We start from the raw sequence: 21,836 nt of genomic DNA on the forward strand, positions 1-21,836 counted from the left end.
TCCTCTTGAGTCTCTCATTAACAGGAATTTGCCTTTGGACATCAGATTACAGGTAAACTGGTTTGCGTCAATACTCAAAAAAACACTTTTGTAGGTCTGCTGATGTTTTGGTCAGACGAAATATTTTGTTTGACCTGAAATATTTTATTTGCTTCTTTTAAAATTTTAGATACTGTAGCTTTGGAATATCATGAGTAGCATAAAACTATTTTATCTCAAAGTCGCAAAATAGCCAAATATTTGGGAAGGGCTAAAATTATTTAATGAATTGGGGCTGAGGTCACAAACTGTTCTGTGCAACATGAAAGTGCATTGTTTTAACAGATGGCTCATTTCTCTGGAAGAGTTCAGCCCATTCTGCTCCTTCTGCGATTTGAAATATATTAGCAAAATGCACCCTCTCTGTTTCTGCACTGCAGGTACATTTGCACAAGGTGTATCCACTCATGACCACTTGTTAGTGACAAGAGACAAAGTGTAAATTTGACTGGACAGAATTTTTGTTTGGATTTAGTTATCACCAGTTATGTAGAAGTGTAGAAGAAGACTTCAGTCTTTGAGTACACTCCCAACAACTTTCTTCCTAAAATATTTGATCCATCTCTTGTCATACTGCTATCTCCATAACAGTCTTGGGCTCAGAAGTGGACTCCAGCTTACACAAAAAATAAGTAGACATAAATCACTTACAGAAAGATTGAATCACATCCACAGAGCCAGAGAAAGACAGTGGGGGAAACAGGTTGGGAGAAGAAAGTTCTCTCAGAAGGTAAAAAGATAGCAGTTCAGTTTTTCTCATTTTGTTAAACTCTGGACTGTAATTTTGATTAGACTTGCAATACAAAACTGAAGGAATAACTTAATATGATTTTTCCTCAGCAAAAGGAGATGCAAACTTTCACAACCTGGAAGGCACCAAAATAAAGAAGGCAGGATCTTTGGGTCCCACAAGTGCTATGTGAGGCTCTGAGGACTGCTGCAGACTTTGTGGGCCAGACCCTGATCTCATTGCCCTGACTAAGCTGCAGGACCAAAAGCAGCCCTAGTCAAGCTAATGGAAAAGGGTGGAGAAAGAAGTTATTTATTATCAACAAGAGTTGATGGTATCTATGATGCAGTGCTGTGTTCCTTAGACAGGCAGACCATCTCTTTACGGACAGAGCTGAATAGGCCTACAGTAGATGAAGGGCACTGAATTTACTCCCAGGAATTGATTTGACTCCAAAGGGTTACTTCAGGTTGATTCACAAGACAGCTGAGGCCCTCATAAGTCAAAGTCTGTGGTTATGTTGCAGACATGAAAAAGCAGAACAACATGTGCGTCACCATCAGACAGAAATACCACAGTACTTCTGATCATCCTTTTAGATATTTTGGAATAACCATGGATAAACACTATAGAATTTTATTTTCAAGCATAACCTTAGATACTATAGTTTCCTCAGCTGCATTAAAAGCAGAGTAGCCAGCAAGATAAGGGACGTGATTCTCCCATTCCCCTCTGCTCTCATAAAAAACCACTTGGAGAAGGATGTAGACCTGATGGAGTGAGTCCAGGACACAGCCATGAGAATGGTCAGAGGGCTGGAGCAGGCTGAGAGAGTTGGGGCTGTTCAACCTGGGGAGGAGAAAGCGCTGGAGAAACCTTTGAGACACCATCAAGTACCTACAGGGGGCTACAAGAGAGGTGGAGGGGGACTTCCTGCAAGGCCACATAGTGATAGGACATTTAGGAATGGCTTTACACTGAAAGGGAGGAGATTTCAATTAGATATAAGGAAAAAATTCTTTGCTATGAGGGAAGTGAAACAATGGAAGAGTTACTCAAAGAAGTAGTGAATGTCCCATCCCTGGAAGTATTCAAGACCAGTTGGATGGGGCTCTGAGCATCCTGGCTGGATGGAAGATGTCCCTGGCCATGGCATGGTGGGCTGGAACTAGGTGATCTTCAAGGTCTCTTCCAACCCCAACCACTCTATGATTCTATAAGTACTTGTGAGGTAGGATTTTCTCTTAATGACTGACTTCTGTGTCCTCTGACCCTAACACGTGCCTACTTTCAGGCAGACTGGGTCCTGTCAGTTCCCTGCTGTACTTGCAGTGTCCCTCAGCTCCCTCCAATGCTAATTCTGAACCGCAACTCACATCCAGAAATGGCTTCGTGTCTTTCAACAGGATAGCCTGAGATGTGGGTTGGAGTAGCAAATGTGTGTCTCAGCATGATGTTTCCTCTGTTCCCCAGCCTGCGTTGATAGCAGTTTCACTCATGCTGCCTTCCTTACCCACCACTACTCAGTCACTGTTAATGGAAAATAGAAATGACAAAATTTATATATTTGCTTGTGAATTTGCATTTGACTTTTTTGCCTAAAATACCATTATTCTTAGGTTTTCTTTCAGAGGCAAGACATATTGCCTCTTGTTTTGACTATCTAGTTCCTGCCATGAGCAACCTCTGAACCTGCTGTTTTCAAACAGCAATATCTGCCACAGGTTTAAGGATAGTTCTTCAGGAGGAGCTAAGATCTATGTTCCATGTCTCAGAAATATGACCAAATTAATGCAAACTTTCAGTTTCATATCTCTAGAAAGTTGGATGCTCAGAAACTCACAAAGATAAACAGTCTCACTGTGAAATTTCTGATGTGGAGACATAGCAATTTTCTCCCTCTACTTGGTTTCATATGAATGTGACAGCTTGCTCTTTGTCATCCACATGCACTGGCTGCAGAGCTAATACTGGCTTCATTGCTCTAGAGTTGTAGAATTGTAACACAGTAGAAAGATGTGCTCTTTTGGTAATACGTGGAATGCTTTACTCTGATGAAAATTTAATTGACTAAAAATTTTAGAAACAAAAAAAAAATCTATTCAACAAATAGATTTCTGCACCGTCAGTGTGATTGCCATAGTCATACTCACATAACCTCACATCTTTTGAAATCTCAATGAAACATCAACTAATAAGGGGTCAAAACATACATGCACATTAAATAATGGAAGTGAAAAAGGAAAGAATAACCATGGTGCCCAGCTGAGGACTATGCAGTGTGTCTGTCAGCAGTTTCATGCTGTGATGCCATGGTGTGCTGCTGCACCCCTGGGAGCTCTCTGCTTGGACCTCTCTCATTCCCCAGCCCATTTCCTTCTCCCTGAACTATTTTCTTGGGAATCAACCTGAGCATCACTTCCTGGTCCTGCATTGCAAAAGCATGTGTTCCCATTAGCATTTAATATTTGAATTTTGACCCTCAAAATGGCTGGTCAGAAGACATCAACAACATCTTTGTTTACTTTGTTATTCTGAAAGCATAAGATGATGACATTACCCCAAACATCCATAAAGTGAAACAGACATTTTCCCAGAATTGTCTGAACAATAAAATACCACTGCTTGTAATTCAAAAGCACGAACCCTTTTGCTCTGCCAGCTAGGAAAATGCTGTTATTATAATCCAAAATAAATATTTGAAATAAATCTAACTAAGAATTTTACTTTGACAGAAAGGATAGTAAAAGATAGAGATGCTGAGCATTTTTAGGGGAAAAAAAGCTTTTGACTTTTTTTTTTAAATTCTGCTTCCTGAAGCCACATAGTCAGTCAAAATTCATCCTGGGCCAAGCTTCATTGCTCTGAGAAATTAGACCATTAGGCAATGCTCTTTTAGAACACTCCATTTTATGGTCAATATGGTCATTATGGAACAGATGCAGGCCAAAAAGCATGTGGCCAAAAGCTAATTTTTTTTAACCTATTACCAGATTGCAACCTTTCCTTTATGATATGTGTAGGCTTTGAGCAGTGTTCTATACCTTTGTCACCTCGATTTGAGATTGTAATGCAGCATTACCTTCAGGCTAATAATTGCATATTAAAATAAATGTAAAGAACACATTTTGTGTCATTGTCTTCAAACAATACCTAAAGGTACATTACAGTAACTCTTCAGGATGTGATGAGCACTTGTGGCTTCCTTATATCAGCAGACAATTTTCCCCACACAAAGGGAAATTGCAGTGACAACAGCTTTGGATGTACTTAGTGCTATTTTTATGAGACTTTAAAAAAAGCAGAACTTCCTAGACTGGATAATAAAATATTTGTATATCAATACAGATATTTTTAAACTTTCCTTGTATATAGTAATACAGATGCATCAGGAAGAGGTGACAAATAGTCAAAAGGAACTCTAAGGAACTCAAGGCATGTGACACCTCTAAACTCCTTATAACTGCAAAAGTGAGGACACCAATATCAAAGGAACATTTTCTAAAGGCATTTTATTTCTCTGTGTTTGTGGTTGTTTGGTTTTTAGGTTTTGGTTTTGGTTTTGTTTTGTTGCAGTTTTTCTTTTGTGCATCAGCTTTCAAAAAGAAGGTTTTCTTCTTAGAGAAGTGATGACAATCTTCCTGCTATGTTGATGCCTTAAGTTTTAGCTATCATATTTCCAGATTCTCTACTGCATTAGTAGATATCTCTGAACTTCATATAAAGTGTTAGCAAGTTCTCCTCACAGTTCAGTTAGACAAAACAATCCTTTTCCAGCCTGAGAACCAAGGACACCACTGAAGCTTCAAGCCCAAGAAAGTATAAAGAAAAGTGAATTGAAGAGAGCAATCTGGGACTGCGGAACCTGAAGCTCTAATTGGACAATTAACCTCAATATGTAAATGGACCAAAACTTATAAAAATGTGAAAATTCATGACTTGGTGTCCAACTTGAGTGTAGCCTCAGCTGGGTTCTTGTATTGCCCAAGGTGTATCCTTTGAAAGACTTTTTTATAAATACCTACTTAATTCTTCAACTCTCTCTAGCCTCTGTTCTGGGTAGCCCCTCCAGGCATCAGTGTCACCTTCCCATGCAAGCACTGCTGAGGAAGGACAACTTATTTTGGTCTTAGCATGTACAGGGGATTTGAAAGTAAGTAAAGTTAACAGGGAAGAAAAATACAAGGATTATTATCCTCTAAATTCAAATTACACTTGTTTCTGGTCGAACTGAGAACAAGAACTGCCAGCTAAAATCCAAAATGCATTTTGCTACAGCAACAAGACAACTTTTTCTTTCCATTTGATGGATGTCCTGTTGTGCTAGCACATGCATAAGGATGTGAAGGAGAGGAAACAGGAGACTATACTCACTGAGATGAAGAAGAACTTTGGACACAGACTATGTCCTACAAGATTTGTCATCTACCTCCTACCAGTAAAACTTTTCTGATGATTTCCACAAGCTCTGGATCCTGACCAGAATGATGAAGTGGCAAACCAGGAAGTGTGAAAATCCAAAGCCACTTGCGTTCAGCAGCTAACAGACCTGTCAGTCAGGTAGGTCCACATTGGCCTTCAGTCAAAACTGGGGGTTTTCCACCATGGGTCTTCTACTGCAATATATGCCAAAGGGTTGAAGACCAATCAGTTCAAAAGAATCAGTGGGTTAAAATAAATATGAAGTTGACCATTTTCTTGGTCATGTCCACAATATAGAAATTTTTCAGCACAGAGGAAATGCTACACTTTCTGTTGTGTCCTTGGGCCGGAATACACGTCTTGTATGGCAACTTGAACTGAAATGCTCCCTATGCGTAGGGCTAAACTTCTCTTCCGCTCAAGCACATCATAGTATAATAGCATTTATTCTAATCTATGTATGGATTAGTAATTTGCCAAGGCTTGGAAGTAATATAATAATTATAGGTAAATGGAATATGTGAATGTCCTTTAAGAATATTAGTCCTCATTTAAGAAAAAAAAAATAGCAAGAGTCAGCTTGCCTAGTGAGGACTTCCATGTCCTTTGGAAAATTAGCTCAAGAGTACCTTTCACTGCATAACATTCTGGAACAAATTTAAGTATTTTGGTACATATATAACAGATTGAACAAAAATCCAGAATGCAGAATAATTAATAATTTATATACAGTTATTTTTGCTGCAACAAGAAAAAAAATCCTGCTGTTATGATTACTTGCACAATGACCTTACTGAAAACCTTTAGATTAAGTTCACATTCCTCTTCACAGTATTATTTTCTTCTGTTTCTTCTACTTCCCCTTTAGGTGAGAATATTTACTATATATTGTTGGGAAAGGATAGTTCAATAAACTGTGGACAATGTGCCACCTCTGCAAGCTGGATCCAAAATAATAAATCCCTATTCTGCATTTGGTAAAATTGTCTTAGGCTTACAAAGAGATGTGTGAGCTCTGGCCTATTATTTTTATTTTTAAGGCAAATCTGTGATTTTTCAGTGAGTTTTCATCATTGCTTCAAAGTTTTTCACACCTCTGGGCTCCCACTCTTCAGGTCATCTGTGAATCAACATTCTCAGCAAGCCCCCAGCACTTCTTGACTCTTTCTAACACTACAGGAATGCTCCCAGTAATATGTGAATGAAGGATACAAATGACCTGAGGATCTCTTGGATGATTTTCTAGTAAGAAATACCACGGGAATAGTTACTTGAATATGGGAATAGTTATTTGATTCAGCTTTTTCCATGAGGTTTTGATCCAGTTCTCTCAAGCAAAACTAGATGCAGATTTTTTCATTGTTCTGATGAAATTCACAAAATACTCCAAAGAAATATAGTAATTTTTCTCTGGGATTAGCAGAAAATTCAGGCTTTGAAAGAGGAGGTTGTTGTCAAATGTAATGTTGAGAGAAAAGGTGTAAGTGTAGTAGTTTTTTTACATGTACACTTCACTTTGCAGAATAAACCAACTGGCTCCATCAACCAGCTCTCAGTAACCCCTGTCAATTACTTCCAATGTGCTTGGAACAAAACCATGGTTGTTTTATAATGGCTGTAGACTCTTAAAACTACAAACTGAGGCCACTAACATGCTGCAATCATTGCTACAGAACACAGGGAAGGAAAAGCAGATGTTCCGCGTCCATTTACATTGACATCATGATGGTGTGTGGTCCAGAAAATCAATTCTGGCTGTGTTCCAGCACATTTTATTTCCTTGACCTCAACAATGTTCATAGTCTTACATAATTCATAGGAACTATGAGCAAGTAAAAATCAATTAAGGTTTGGTCAGGGATGTTTCTAGATTTCATTTTTTTTTTTATTCATGACTCTCATGAACATACATACAATTACAAATAGGAAAAAGTCCTGCCTGGATATTAGCATCCAGAAGCATCAAATGGACATCAAATGCATCAAATGCAGATGTTGATATGAATACTGAGCACTCCTTTACATGCATGCAGCTTCAACCACTTGTGTAGTTTGCACAGGTTCTTTCAGGATACTACCACCTCTTGTACTGCAAGAAAATGAAACATGCAAAGTACATTTGGGCAGGAAAGATAGTACTTGAAAAAATCACTCATCTTCTTTTGTACTACAGATCTAAAATTCAGACAATGTAGCTCTGGTTATCTTTCTTCTGTTGGGCTTAAACCCAACTGTTCCTTAGGAATGAAGTTCCAGTACTCCAGAGAGAGTGGTAGACAAATGAGTGGTGTCTTTTAACCCACATTTCTTAAAAGCAGCCTCATCAAGCAATCTGCTGCAACCTCAACTATGTTGGTGTTTGAGCATTTGCCCTACCTGCTAACCTGAATCTATTCACAGCAGACACTTGCTTCCCCTTTGCCAGTATCACTCATGTAGCTGTGGGGTGATTATCACGTCTCTCTTCAACCCTTTCTTCTCTAGAACTAGAAAACCCATTGTCTTCATAATTTCCATGGAAGTTATGTTTAAAATAACATTCCTGTGGCTCAGGTCTCTGCCCCCTTCAGGTGGTTCCCACCTTTTTAGATATATGGTGCACATAATTTTGTGTGAAACTCTCCTCAGAGATGTACCAGCACTTCTTGGGGCAGAACAATGACTTTATTTGTTTCACTTCCGGAATAATGTTTGCCTTTTTCAAATGAGAAAAACACTCTTTTACTCCCATTTAACTTGTGATCAACTATTAACCAGTTACTCATTACGCCTGGTGATGTGCAATATTTAACCACAATCACAGCACATGATTCTAATTCCTTTTAAAACTGCACTGTTTGACTGGATCTTGGAGGTCAAAGGATAGGTTTCCAACTAAAATGTGTATCACGTATCACTGATTTAAAGTGCGACAGCAGATTCTTCAAGTCTCCACTGTTTCTAACTAAGATACTTGTACTTCACATGAAATTATTAATTTAAAAATTAATTATTCATTCAAATTCTCTACTTGATTTTGATTCGGAACTTGACAACTTCTGATTGTCTTATTTTCTGTTACAGTGACTTCATACCAGCTATCTACTACTGTAGGACTCTCCTCCTTCAGTCCCACAGGGATAAATATATTCTATAATCATTAGAAGCTAATGAAGCTATTGGAAAGATGCTGAAATCTGTGAAGCAGCTGATCAAAGTCCTAGTTCACACCAGACCACTTCTAAGTACATCAGAGCAGGTCTTGCCTATCTAGTCCAGCTGCAGTGCTTGTCCACCTTCATCCACCCTGCAGCATAGTAAGCATGCTATAACCCTGCTCTGTTTGTAAGGTAAATATAATTTGAGAATAAATAGTTATAAATATTCAGATTGTTGTATTAGAAAAAACCCAAACAAACTGCTAAGAATCCTAGAAAAACACACCCATTTTGCTCCTGCCTTACCACCAGGCTGCAGCTGCACTCCCTGTCAAACTAGAGCAGATATGTGGGTTTGAGGTCTCTCAGATTCTGCTTCTACAAATCTACAGACTTTTTCTAATTACCAAGTCATCTCATTCATACATTTGAGATCACCTTTAAGTGCTTGAAACATACATCTGATATCTAGTCACCAACCTCAGTCTAGAAGTTCTCCCATCCATGACAATGAAACAAAAGCTGTATTTTATTCTCTTTGGTAATGTTCAAAATATGCCAGTGGCAGGAATGTACGCTTGCCTAGTAGAGATGAAATAAGTAAACCACTCCTCCTCCCCACAAAGAAATTGCACTGCAATGTCATTGTCTGATAGTGGCTAGAAAACAGCTGAAGAAGATACACACTCTTGTTCAAGTGGATTGCCTTCCCAGTTCACTGAGGAAGTGAGGATAGCTTCCTGATCTCTGCAAGGGTGCTTTACATCCCATGTTAGCTCAACAAGTGAAGCATTCACACAGTTCAATTGGTAAGTCAGTAAAGTTGCATGAGGTTGCAACCCTAAAGTGGAAGCTGGCAGAAACTGTTTCAAGCAGATTCATCATTACAGAAATTTTCCTTTTCACAACTCACAAAATTTTTCTCATTAGGCAGAGGCACATTCAGGTCTATTCTCTCCACAATTTCTTCTCCTGTGTACATCCAACCATAAAATCTCATCATTCAAGTAGCATGCTATCCCCTTAGCTGCTCAGTGTATTCATTTCCTGCTTGTTCACCATATGAAGAGTGTATTGCCATCCTGACGTATACTGATGTCACACTTTTTTCCATTCATAGCATTAAAATCGACCCATTTCATTTGCCCTTATATATAGAGTCCTTAATGACAGAACCTCTTTCTATATTGTATATATTCTTCTATTCTTCCATTACACTTGGTTTGCAAGTTAGGGTTGTGCCACTATAAAATTACATGGTGTGAACTGCCCGCTACCATATATGCACTCTATAAAAAATAAGTAAATAACCATATCTTCTAATTTGTTTCTCCTCAGTTCAAGCTCCTATTACAAGACAAAGTTGCGAAGAAATAAGGCACATACAAATTCATAAAAATATTATGTAGAAATTAAGAATCATGGGAAATGTCTGACTGCAAGAGAGTCAAATTTTGTAGAGGTAAAGAGCACACTATAAGCCATAGAATAGGCCAGTTGTACATCAGGCCAAAAACCGTCAATAACTATGAAAAGAGTTGATCAAACATTAAACCAAATTTGCACCTTGAAGAGCTCTGGTTCAAGCATGTGAACTTTGTTTTTATGCAACAATGCTCACAGCTTTGGCTTGTTAGGCATCTCTAGAGCTGTTTTATGATCAGCTGCAGGTTTTGATTGGGCACAGAGGGTTTAGGGGCTTTTTGAAGCCTGGGGGTAGGTGTTGCAAACCATGGCAGAGCTCTCCAGAAGCCCACTTCTGCTCTTACAATTAATGTAATTGCCCTCAGTGTTTTAGGTCAGATGTCCTGAGTGAAATTAGAACAGTAAAGATTTTTATTTCTTTGCAAGGAACAATGATAATAAGGCAAGAAATTAAGTCTATTAATTCTATAAATACTGGTATCACCAAGCACATGATGTGATTGCTCTTTAAAGATCTGTCACTTTTGTCTATATTAAGTGGGAGGAAAGTCACTTTGCTTGCCAAAAACATTCACATTTTTTAAATTGTTGCATATTTCTTGGAATTTGGGAAGCTGTCAGAATCCACAGCACAAAAGGTACAACATCCTATACAGTCCAGTGCTCTGCTCTAACCTGGACAGAGAGCACATCCCTAGGTCAACACTGTTGGTTTTGCTGTACACAAGACATGAATTTCAACTAACTGTAAACTACAGAAAAATAGCTGCATTGCAACTGTGTAAAGCATACTGGATTTGCTTTTTTCCTCCCTCTTTGTCGTGGCACAGCCATGGATCTGTTATTAGTGTGGTGGAGTCAAACTCCTTCCACCATTTTCAGAGTAATAATTGACAACAACCTCCAAAGCAAGGCAGCAGGCTGGAGCAAATTAATTCTGCCTGCAAAGGTGCTGCTCATTTGTAGGAAGAAAAAAAGAAAATAAACCAAAAAAAATAAACAAACACACACAACCCCCCAAAAACATAGGCAAGCAGGCTGGTTTCCTTCTTTCATAAAAATTTAAACTTGCATTATGTAAAAATGCAAACTTGATTTACAGTAAACTTCTGGGACATAGAATGAGGACTGGAGTGAGTCCTCTTTCAACATGCAATCTCCTGTTGTTACACTTTAATGTAATGGATAATTAAGGATTAACATATACAAAAGCCTATTGTTCCTGACCTGTGATCAGCCATAGTCACCTGGCAGTGAAAATTGCCTCTGGAGAAAATGTAATGATGTCAGTTAGATTTTAAAGGGCCAGGGCACTGGGTGTGCTTCCAAGAGTTCCACACCAGACCAGGTGTGTGTTTCCAGCCTTGTAACCATCTGCACTTGTTGCACTTGGGCTCACACCAGGATCAGCTGGGCATGAGCCAACTGCGTCTCTTTCGGATGGTGCTGAGCATTCCACTGAGGATACTCAGCCTGCTGGACCAAACCTGAGCAGGTCTGGGACATTCCCCTCCCACACAGGCACCCAGGCCTCAGCACTCACTGTTTCACCCTCTACAGCCACTTAATGCCTTAGAACAGACAGACACTTTGGTTTACTCAAATGGGGTTTGGTTAAGCAACCACTCAGGCTAGTGAGCAGCTGCATGAAAAAGTTTTCTAAAGTCAGCAAGGCTTCTTTGTGACTCACTCCTCACCATCTCAGTGCTAACAGTCCTTATTTGGCTGTGCACTTTTTAATGGTTGGATTGCTTTTTAATGGTGCCAAAGTAAAAATCCACCATGTTGGAAAACTCAGTGTAATGTGTTTTGTGGGACACAGAGGCTGCAGGAAGGAAAATTTTTGGTGAAAGAGAACGTCAGTGATGCAACCAGATTTACCAGCAAAGTGTTGTCTTTTTTTACTCAGTTACTGGAAACTAGACAGGGCAATAGAAAAGGACCTGTCCCACACGTGGAGTGGTGAGCAGCAAACAGCTTCCAGACATGAATCAGTGCTGGGAATCAGGAATCATTTAAATAGTGACAATAGCATGATGAAACCTGACAACTTCCAGGGAAATGGTGTACAAATTTTTTCACTTGTGTTCACATACAGCTTGTTGTGGTCTTTTGCAATCCTCATGGCTGAATCTCAGTTCTAATACACATGAGATAAATCAAGCTTTTGCACTGATCTTATATTGACTACATTCAAATTCAATCTCGCCTTCTGTACCAGAGTATAACACCATGGAGCTAAGCCTGTAATTCCTCTGGAATTGCTTTACTGCATGTCAATTTGCAATGAAATCTTGTATCAACTCTTTGGTATTTCAGGGCCTTTGAATTTTTGTATAGAAGTAAGATTTTTCAAATCAGGCTAAAAGCAAAATTTTGGTTAATGTCATCTATACTCCCAGCACCTTCTCCAGAGACTTATACAAGTCTATGAGGCTCAGCACATCTCAAGTTCTGCAGTGTCTGTCCTCTCTTTCAAACCCTGTTCTTCACAATCACCAAAGCCCAAACTCACCATGCTGTCCCAGCATGTACAGACCCTTGCAGATCATTAGGGTGAGTCAGGAGGAGCTGCAGACATTGGCTGCTCCTCAGTTTGGGTTACAGTCAGTGTGGACAGGCTGAGCCCAACATGCCTCCCATGCTGTCACAGCTTCTCTTCCTATCTTTGCAAGCACCACTACAAGCTCACTGTGTTTTAGGTGGGACTCTGCAGCTCATTCACAGGGTTCTGCTGCAGGATTACAGGCAGTCTGAAGTTGCATTAGTACAAATGCTAAGTTGGAGGGCTCCTACGTTAAGTAATAGGATTTCATCAAGCCAAGATGCATGCAGTGCTCCAGTTTACATCTTGTTTCAGTCATTTAAAGTATTGAGACAGACATACAAATGGATGGGGATAGCTGACTGTAAAAAGTGAATTCATGAATGAAAGATGACTGTGGGAGGTTATGTAACTTTTCCTACCCAAGAAGGTTTCAAATCATGCTGCAGTGAAATGCAGCTGACTGACCTCTGGAACTCTTCCCTTCCCCATGTCCTGTGCATTGCTTCTGGAAGACAGAATGACTAACTGCATACAAGTAAAGGTTATGTCTTCTATTAAAATGGAGTAAATTCAATTATTACACCGACATTTTTGAGAGATCCACATGTCTGTCAGCTAGAGGAAAAAGACTCCTTATCATTGACCAAAGGACAAGACAAATCTAATAATTGAGGGTGTCTGAAGGTCACACAGGTAGGTTACACTTACAGGAAATCCATTTCCCTTGTGGTTTGTTACTCAAGATTATTATTGTAAAAACTTATCTCTATAATTGTATCTTTTCCCACAAGATGTCCCAATTAAACTGTTGTAAACACAAAGTAATTAGAGAAACAAAGCAAAGCAATTCTAGACACTGTGAGAAGATGGTAAATCCACAAGTTGAGATGTGTTAAGTCTGATTGCTTAACTATTAGTGACATAGATGTGCTAGTTGTCATCACATTGTTTGTGCTGAATCTGAACATTTAATCCCTTCCTCGGGCCTTTCCTTCCCTAAAGCAGTGGGATCTTGCTGAGAAGTATATCAATGCAGCTTGATCCAGCCAAACAGGAGAGAAGAACCGGCTTGTCTTTCTCCTGAGATGAGCTGACGCAATGCCGAGGGGCCCTGGCATGACCCTGGTGCCCGGGCAGGAATGACTGGAGGGTTTTACCATGACCCAGCCTGCAAAAATGATACACAGCCCTGTATCACAGGTGCCAAGGTACTCCTTTGCAGAGAGCCCCCTTGGGTAAAATCTATGGAAATGATCTGCAGAAGCCAGGAAGATTCTGAATCAGACTGCGCCTCACAGGGCTTAGCTTCAGAAATTGCAATGCAAAAAAAAAATTTTACTCTGCAAAGATATTTGCCGTGTTTGAATTTTATTTTTAGTTAGTCAAATTGAATAACCAGATAACAGAACAAAACCAATCATGTGTCCTGCAGATCCTAAGAAAACAGGTCTATCCTGTTTGGTAGGACTTTTTAAATACAATATTGCATAATTCACAAGTGACCCAAAACATTTCTCAGGAATTTTTGGCAATACTTTTTTGCTTGATATTCATCATAGTGGGTAGAAAACAGCCAGCATCTGATCATCCATACAGCCACTTGCTCGCTTCCCATGCACAGTGGGAGAGATTAGGAAGTGCAGACAGTTTAATAAATGAAAGGATGGGGTGGAGGTGGAGGGAAGAGCTGCACAGGCTCACCACCTGCTGCAAAAAGATTGATGTCCAACCAGCTTTCAGGCAATAACCACCTTGGAAGACAACCCTCACTACACCTCCTTCTTCTGCTAGCCCAGTTTTATTGATGAACATGACATTATATCTTATGGAATATTCCTTTGGAGAACTCAGGTGAATTGTCCTGGATGTGTCACTTCCCAGCCACTTTTCCACCCAGCCTCTTCGATACAGTGTGAGAGATAAGTGTGAGCAGAGAAAGTCTTCACATTGTGGGAACACTCTTCACAATACCCAGAGCATGATGGTAGAGCACCATAGATGCTGCTAAGAATAAATTTAATCTATCCCAGATAGATCCAAAACACTCACAAAGATATTTGAGCAGTTCTCGACTTGTATGAACTCTTGTCTGCATTCACACTGGGCAGAATTCAGCTGAGCCTTCTGCCCAAGTCAAATGACCAAGACAGTGATCATTCACTACTGAATCATTCATTTCTACTTCACTTTATCATCCTAGTCATGCTCAAAGGAGACTCTGGTATTACTTTATACGGAAGTATTTTTCTCTAGAACTCAAAAGGTCTGGTGTCTATCAACGAGTTCCACATAGTTTTTATGCAGCATTCCTGATCAGAGCAGGGTACTCTCCTCATGGCAATGTTGTAAGTCTTCTTAACAGAATTTAGAGCAACTTCTGTTATTAAATATCTCTACAGTGTTACTTCAGATCTCCTGGACCTTTGTTTACACAGGTTATACTCTCCAACACAGGTTATCTGCTGAATACGAGTCACATGACTACAATGTCATGTCAAATTATTTTTCCTGACCCATAATATTTTTTATTATTCAAGACCAAGACAAAGCAATAAATTCACACAGCTAAACCTAAAGAAACAGAATCTATTCCTTTTTGATATTGATCTTATCAGAATTTGATTTATTCATGCTGATTTTGAGCCCAAAGTAATGAAAATTCTTTTCACTGAATTTTTTAAATTTCTATTCAAGCCTCAAGTTCTTCAAAATCTTCTCACATTTTTTGAAAAAATAATACCAGAGATGGCAAGCTTCCAGCAGAGAATGAAGTACAGCATAGAGCTTGTCCTTTTTCATCTGGATCTTGTCTTTAAACTCTCCTTTTCAGTTTGCTCATAGCCCAGTCAAAGATATATATAAGTTGCTCAACAGTCCATCAGCTGTGAAGCCCTCAGATTCTTCTTGTGTCTGTGAGGAAATAACCAGTCCCACACACTGAAGTCATGGAGTTCAAAGTGTTTTAAACACATCCTCATCTCCTGTAACCCAGAACCTGGTCCAGATCCAGCTTTATTACCACAGTCAGACATAAAGGCAGCTGTTGAGGAAGAAGGAGGTGAACCTAGCAATAAAATGTTTAGATTTTTTTAATCAAGCCTTAACATTTGGACATGGATTGATTTTCTGTAAGGTACAAAAACATACAGAAATAATTACATGTTGGTAACTAGGCTGTTTTCAATAGTAGGTGACAGCATCAGTACTTTAGTAGCTGTTTCAGACATTGTTGTGCACTGTAGTTCTCTCCTGCATAATTCAGCTGTGTGAGAGATAGACCATCTTTCTCTGAAATGAATTTTTTTTCTGATCACAGCAGTCAGAAGTATATTGGAAACAAACTAATAACCCACAAACACTTCCATACACATTCAGCTACACATATAGCCATAAAGAGCTCTCCTAGTGTGAGAAATATTAACCTTCTTTTCCTATTTATGCAAATTTCCTTTCAGATTAGAGGTAATATGGTCACAAAACTGCACACCCTGAGAAAAAAAATCATAAATCTGTCCATGGACTGGCACTTCCAGGCCTCAAAAACTATCCAGTGGAATTTAGCAGAGTGAAGCTGGGACCAGTGTTGGCATCAGGGGGCCAGGGAGGTTACAGCTGCCATGCTTTGTCAGTGCTTCATGCAGCTTTCTTAGGTTGCACTGGTACAGCAGGAGGTTTAAGATAGCTCCATATTTGTTAGGGAAAGCTCCTCTCTTTCCCCTGAGAGCTTTCACCTACTCTTATAAGCTATATTCTATAACAAGTTCTCAAATGTGAAGAGATTCTTCTGATAGGTCATCCCATTTGGAAAGAAAGGGACAAAGGCACCTGAGGTTCTCCTAGTTCTAGAGGGTGCTTTTAAAGAGCTGTCTTCTGAACTGCAGGAGCTACTGAAAGTTAACAGAATGGGCAGTGCTGTATGGCAGTGGTTTCAGTGAGACACTGCTCGCACCCATCTCCTCTCTGCCTCTACATCAACTGATACAGGCAGGCAGCCAAAGGGCTCTTGCAAAATGCCTTTGTGTATAAGGAACTTGGGAAAAGCGCAGGGTGAAGTGATTACACAGTAACTGTACCGATAAAGTTACAGAAAGTGAATTTCCCTATGACCCTGTGGTTTCACTACTGGAATAATATGAAAAGAGAGAGACAAAGCTGGCTGCTAGCTGTGACGTGACATCAACAAGGAAGTTACAGGAAAGATTTGTTTAACGTGATTTCATTTACTTCTTAGAGCATTGATGACATTACACTAACAAAACCAAAAAGTGAGTCATATGCGTAATTGCTGCTTGGAGCTATCAGGATCTATATAAGGGTTTTAGCTCTGGTCTCGGGAGACAGAAAGCCAAACCCTTTCTGCACCAGCAAGGCTCCTCATCAAGATGGGCACCATGCACTACCTCCTGCTTTGTGCTGTCATCTTCCTGCCTGAGACTCCAGCTTTTCCAATACAACTGAGACCAGCATCATGGAGCAGCATAGACCTGGAGAAAGTAAAGGTATGTTACAAGGGGAGAAACAAAACTACATTATGAATAATCTGATATTTGATTCCATTTCTACATTCCTTTCCTACCTGTTCATATTGTCCCTGTCTCACATTACAACAGTTTTTGCAGATGTGATTTAAAACATTTTAAACGTGCTCACTAGGTAAAACCTCTGAAGGCTGACATAAAAAAGGGACCAAGTTCCAGCTGGTAAATAAAGGGGAGCATGTAATTTTCAAAATAAGTCAAAAATTTTATGTGTACTGTGTTAGAAGGCTGTAGATTTGAATGCTCAGTAAATGGTGGTTACTTGACAGGATTTCTTACTTACAGTGTTTCATTGCTGTTACAATTCCTTTTAGATATGCTGATCTCTACTACTGCGAGAGCAGAATTTTGTAAACTGAAGTAGAAAGATACAACTAAAACATGGCATGGATGATGCAGAATGATGAAACAATTCAAACAAATGTAAAATGCAATTACCAAAACATCACAGATACACGTATTAATCTTTATTTTCCCTCTCTTCTTCTAGAGATATCTTGATACATTCTTTCCAATTTTGTCAAAAACACAACACCTAAGCATAGAAGAAAGGATTAAACAAATGCAGAAGTTTTTCCACCTGACTGTAACTGGAAAATTAGACAAAGAAACTGAAGAAATAATGACAATGCCCAGATGTGGTATGCCTGATGTAGCAGAATACCAAACATTTCCTGGAACTCCAAGATGGGAAAAGACACATTTAACTTACAAGTAAGTGATGCTTCAGGTTTTCTGGGGAAGGGGAATGCTCTGTATTTAACTAGGTGGGTTTCCTTCACAGCCTAAATGAAATTCACCTGGTTTTCTTTGCTAACAGGATTCTCAGTTATACACAAGACCTACCCAGAAAGAAAGTGGATGATGCAATTAGAAGGGCCTTGATGGTATGGAGTGATGTGACTCCACTGCAATTCCGAAGAGTTGACAGCGGCCGGGCAGACATTGAGATTAGATTTGCACGTCGTGGTGAGAATACCTGTCCCTTTTAACATATAATGGTCCATATTTTACTCAAAACATGCATTCTTATAGCCATAACTTTAAGAAAGAACAAAGAGTTGGGAATTAAACCAAAGTCTGCAGAAATTTTATCTTCTTTATATAATGTCACCAAATTTCTATGTCATTAGTCAGTTTTACTCCTATAAAATGTTAGAAAAATCCTTTCAGAGTCACAGCTGTGAAATGAAGGGAGAATTCAGCTCCAGAATGAGACACTTAAAGTTAGATGCTCAAGGGGGTCTTTTTGCCTTGATAAAATGTGCAAACTTCTGAGAAGAGCTCTGTACAGCAAATCAGCAGGTTCTGAAGATCCAGCCTCCATAGGCTGCATTCAAGCAGCTTAAGTCAGGTTTACTTAGGCCTAGATATATCCTGGTTCCCAGAATAAGCACCTTTGATGTTTATTGGGTGCATTATGTTTGGCCATGGAAAGTCTCTTCTGGTAGATTTGCTTCTAGAAGGAATCGTATGTTGCACCCCAAGATTGCACCAAGGTGCAGCAGCCAAAGCGTGGAAATTGGGGTGAGCAGAAGTCACTTCAGAAATCTGTCTGTGTCTATGGACACAGCCCTACCTTGAATGTTTGCCTGGCATGTAAACTGACAGCTTAGAGGAACTAAATGCCTGCTTCAAGGTCTGGGGAAAAGGACACAGGATGGCATCTCATTTCCCAACTACTCTTCACTAAAGCCAGACATTCATGATGAGGGAGAGGAAAATTGTCCAACTTGGTTCAACTATGATCTAGCTAGTGCACTTGAGGCATTAATCATTAAAATTCCACCTGCACTATGACAGAAGTAGATAATAGACCATACCTCAAGGCTGGGAATAAATGAATTTATCTCTTCAGAAACATGGTTATCTATCCCAAATCACCATCCACACTGAAAGCAGTGCAAATGAGAATGTCTGCAACTAACATTGCCCTGCACTTTTTAACATCAAACACATCCAGACATTAACAATAGTGTTGTCAAGCATTAACTATTCATTCTGAAACCATCCCTGAATGCAGCCTCAGGACCACACTTCTGACAAAAGCTCAGGCAAAATATATTCAGCTCTTCCTGAAACATGCAGCAGACCAAACTATCAAAGACAAGATTTGAACTTCAGTCATGAATATGGAGAGTGTTTCCCTCAGCCTCACTTCTCATTTTCAGAACCTTGCTGCCATTGTAAGATTTGCTTAAGGACTGGCAACCAGCAAAACTAGCACAAACCAACAGCATGATTCTACTTGCTGAAGTTAAATATGACAACTGATCTCATTAAATATGACAACTGATCTCATTAAATATGACAACTGATCTCATCTGATTACATTGATTTATTTCAAATGCAGCGCATGGTGATGGATCTCCTTTCGATGGAAGAGGTGGCACGCTGGCCCATGCATTCGCACCTGGAGATGGGATTGGTGGAGATGCTCATTTTGATGATGATGAGAAATGGTCAGATATCAATCAAGGTAAAGCTCACATGTGTAGATGAAAGGGGAAGGCAAATATTGTACATGTTGGAAGAACACAGCCACAGGAACTGCTTTCCATTCCTCTTCATCCTTCAGTGCTACTTCAGTACTAATATTTCTACCCTTTTCAAAGTTACCTTTATAACTATATATATATAACTATATAACTATATAACTATATATATATATATATATATATATATATATATATATAAAACTATACCTTTTAAAGTTACCTTTATAACTACTGGTGCTTTATTACCATAAACACCTACATAATGCCTGTTCGGTCCATCATTTAAAGCACTTTTTGCAGGCTAAACATGGACTGTGAGTCCCTGTTTCCTACATAAATTTTGAACAGGTAGATTGACTTGCTTCTAGGAATGAGGTCGACCATATGCAAGGACTCAGGAGATGTTTAATAAAATATTACTGTAATATATGAAAGCTTAATGATAATGGATAAAAATTCTGGGGTATCATACCAAGACAGATTGAAATATATAAATTCTCCTGCACTTTCAATTAATTGTATTTCAAAAAGAAATGCTATACCTTTAACATCTATTTATGTGTTTCTGTGCTGCAGATGTCAATTTGTTCCTCGTTGCTGCTCATGAATTTGGCCATTCTTTGGGACTTGCTCATTCCAATGTCCGTGGAGCTCTGATGTACCCACTCTACTCATACCAGAACCCACAAACCTTCAGACTTCCAGCTGATGACAGGAGAGGAATTCAGAAGTTATATGGTAAACTCACAAAGAAATTTTAATTCCAAGACAAAGCTTACTGGGGTACAGCTTTCACTCTCCCTGATTGCTAGGGCCTCATCAAACTACCAGAAAGAGAGAAAGTGAACCAACTTGGGAAAAACCAACTCCTGCATACTCTGTCCACCCACTATGTTGCCCCTGCAGTCTGTTCCCACTGCAACCAGGAGGTGACAAAGCAGCAGTGCATGGCCTGCTGCTCTGTCCTCCCACGCACCTGCATTCTGCCAAGCAAATCCGGTGGCCCTTGCTCTGAAAATGAGCTCTTCCTGTGAGTGGTGCTCCTGGCAGGAAAGGAGAGGTATTGTGCCACTCACCAAGTTCAGTAAAGGCAGAAACTCCTCAGCAACAAGGGAACATAACTAGAATTGACCCCACAGGACAGAATCTGTCAGGTTTGCTTTTCTTTAGGCACTGCCCAACTTAGGGCATGCTAAAAGAACACTAGGAATAAAACACAGCTGTCTGCATTGGCAATTTTCACTAGGATCTCTATGTTTTGTGCTTCTCTTCCACAGGGAAAAAGCCATCAAACTCTTGAAGAAAGTTCCTAATGATGATCAAAGAATTCACATCTCATTGTTTTGGTCTTCCAAAACAATTTTAATCCTCCAGCAAATTAAGATGGTAAACTCCCTCGGCTGCACTTTCTCTCCCTGAACTTTACATTGATTTATTTGCACTTTACACAATTTTACCTAACAAAAATAATAATAAAAAAATGTTTACTCTGTTTTCTAAGGTGTTCTCTTTTTAATTCTGGCATTTCACTGAGGGATTAAGTTACTCCTGCATGCATGATAGACAGTCAGACAAGTGTCTTTGTTGATAGGTTTACAGGCACCTAAAGAGCCCCTGTACATCAACTGATGTCAGAACAGAACAGGGTTTGTCCTTACATCAGTGGCTTGCTTTCAATTCCCATGCATGTCCTGCCACTTCACAGTATTGACTCCTCAGAATCAGTGAGCTTCCCATGTGGCTCTCACATACAGGAGGTCTCCACAGTGCTTCCTTCAGTATGGGCTGGGATGTTTTCCCAAATGGAAAAGCTTTTCATCATCATGTCCTCTCTGACTCTCCAGAGAAGCAGGTTTGAGAAGCAGTGCACCGCCATTCCCATGATCCTTTGTGCCAAGCTTCCTTGAGTGTTTTTTAATGGATTAAAAAAAAAAAAAAAAAAAGAAACAACAACAAAAAACCCCCAGGGATGCTCCCAAGGACATTCAAAGTCTTCAAAAATCACAAGGTAGATGGTGTATTTATGAATAGTTTCCAACAGATGGCTCCCTGTGCACAGAGATGAGGAGCACAAACACCAGCTCAGTGTCACTCCCAGCATCTTCACCATCTCCTAAACCAGTGTTACCCAGTACAAGGAACGACCTTCAGCCAGCCCCCAGAGGGAATGTGGTGCTCACAGCAGGGAATATGGTGCTCACACTACAAAACTCAGAGAACACACAACACCTCTGAGAGCAAATATATCAACACTCTGACCAGTGACTATTGAACTAATACTGTGGATACTTATAAAAAATTTGGTTTAACATGCTCTGGTCAGATCTGTTTTTATCTCAATCCTTCCTGCCTCATGTTGCGTGGTCCAAAAAGGACTGACACCATTCAACCTTGACAGGTAACCAAGCACCACACTCACTATGCACCCCTCAGTGGAATGTGGAGAGAAATGCAGAAAAAATGGTAAAAACATGGGTGGAGACAAAGGCAATTCAATAA

The 21,836-nt window shown here is 39.6% G+C and overlaps 1 protein-coding gene across 1 annotated transcript; it reads left to right on the forward strand.

The window, feature by feature from the left end:
* Window positions 1-16,248: 16,248 nt before the first annotated feature.
* On the forward strand, window positions 16,249-20,831 carry MMP7 (matrix metallopeptidase 7). The gene is made up of 6 exons (XM_064409425.1): window positions 16,249-16,800; window positions 17,330-17,553; window positions 17,660-17,808; window positions 19,193-19,318; window positions 19,914-20,075; window positions 20,615-20,831. Exons 1-6 carry the CDS (start codon window positions 16,684-16,686, stop codon window positions 20,635-20,637), a joined length of 801 nt encoding a protein of 266 aa, XP_064265495.1. The 5' UTR covers window positions 16,249-16,683; the 3' UTR covers window positions 20,638-20,831.
* The last annotated feature ends 1,005 nt before the right edge of the window (window positions 20,832-21,836 follow it).

This window comes from Passer domesticus, chromosome 2, assembly GCF_036417665.1.
Source record: "Passer domesticus isolate bPasDom1 chromosome 2, bPasDom1.hap1, whole genome shotgun sequence".
Taxonomy (NCBI): Eukaryota; Metazoa; Chordata; class Aves; order Passeriformes; family Passeridae; genus Passer; species Passer domesticus.

What these genes read in the sequence shown, in the direction of transcription:
- MMP7 (XM_064409425.1), top strand. Translation starts at nt 16,684, where the DNA reads ATGGGCACCATGCACTACCTCCTGCTTTGTGCTGTCATCTTCCTGCCT. An exon ending in AAGACACATTTAACTTACAA is followed by an intron (nt 17,554 to 17,659) that starts GTAAGTGATGCT and finishes CTTTGCTAACAG; the next exon opens with GATTCTCAGTTATACACAAG. An exon ending in GATTAGATTTGCACGTCGTG is followed by an intron (nt 17,809 to 19,192) that starts GTGAGAATACCT and finishes TTTCAAATGCAG; the next exon opens with CGCATGGTGATGGATCTCCT.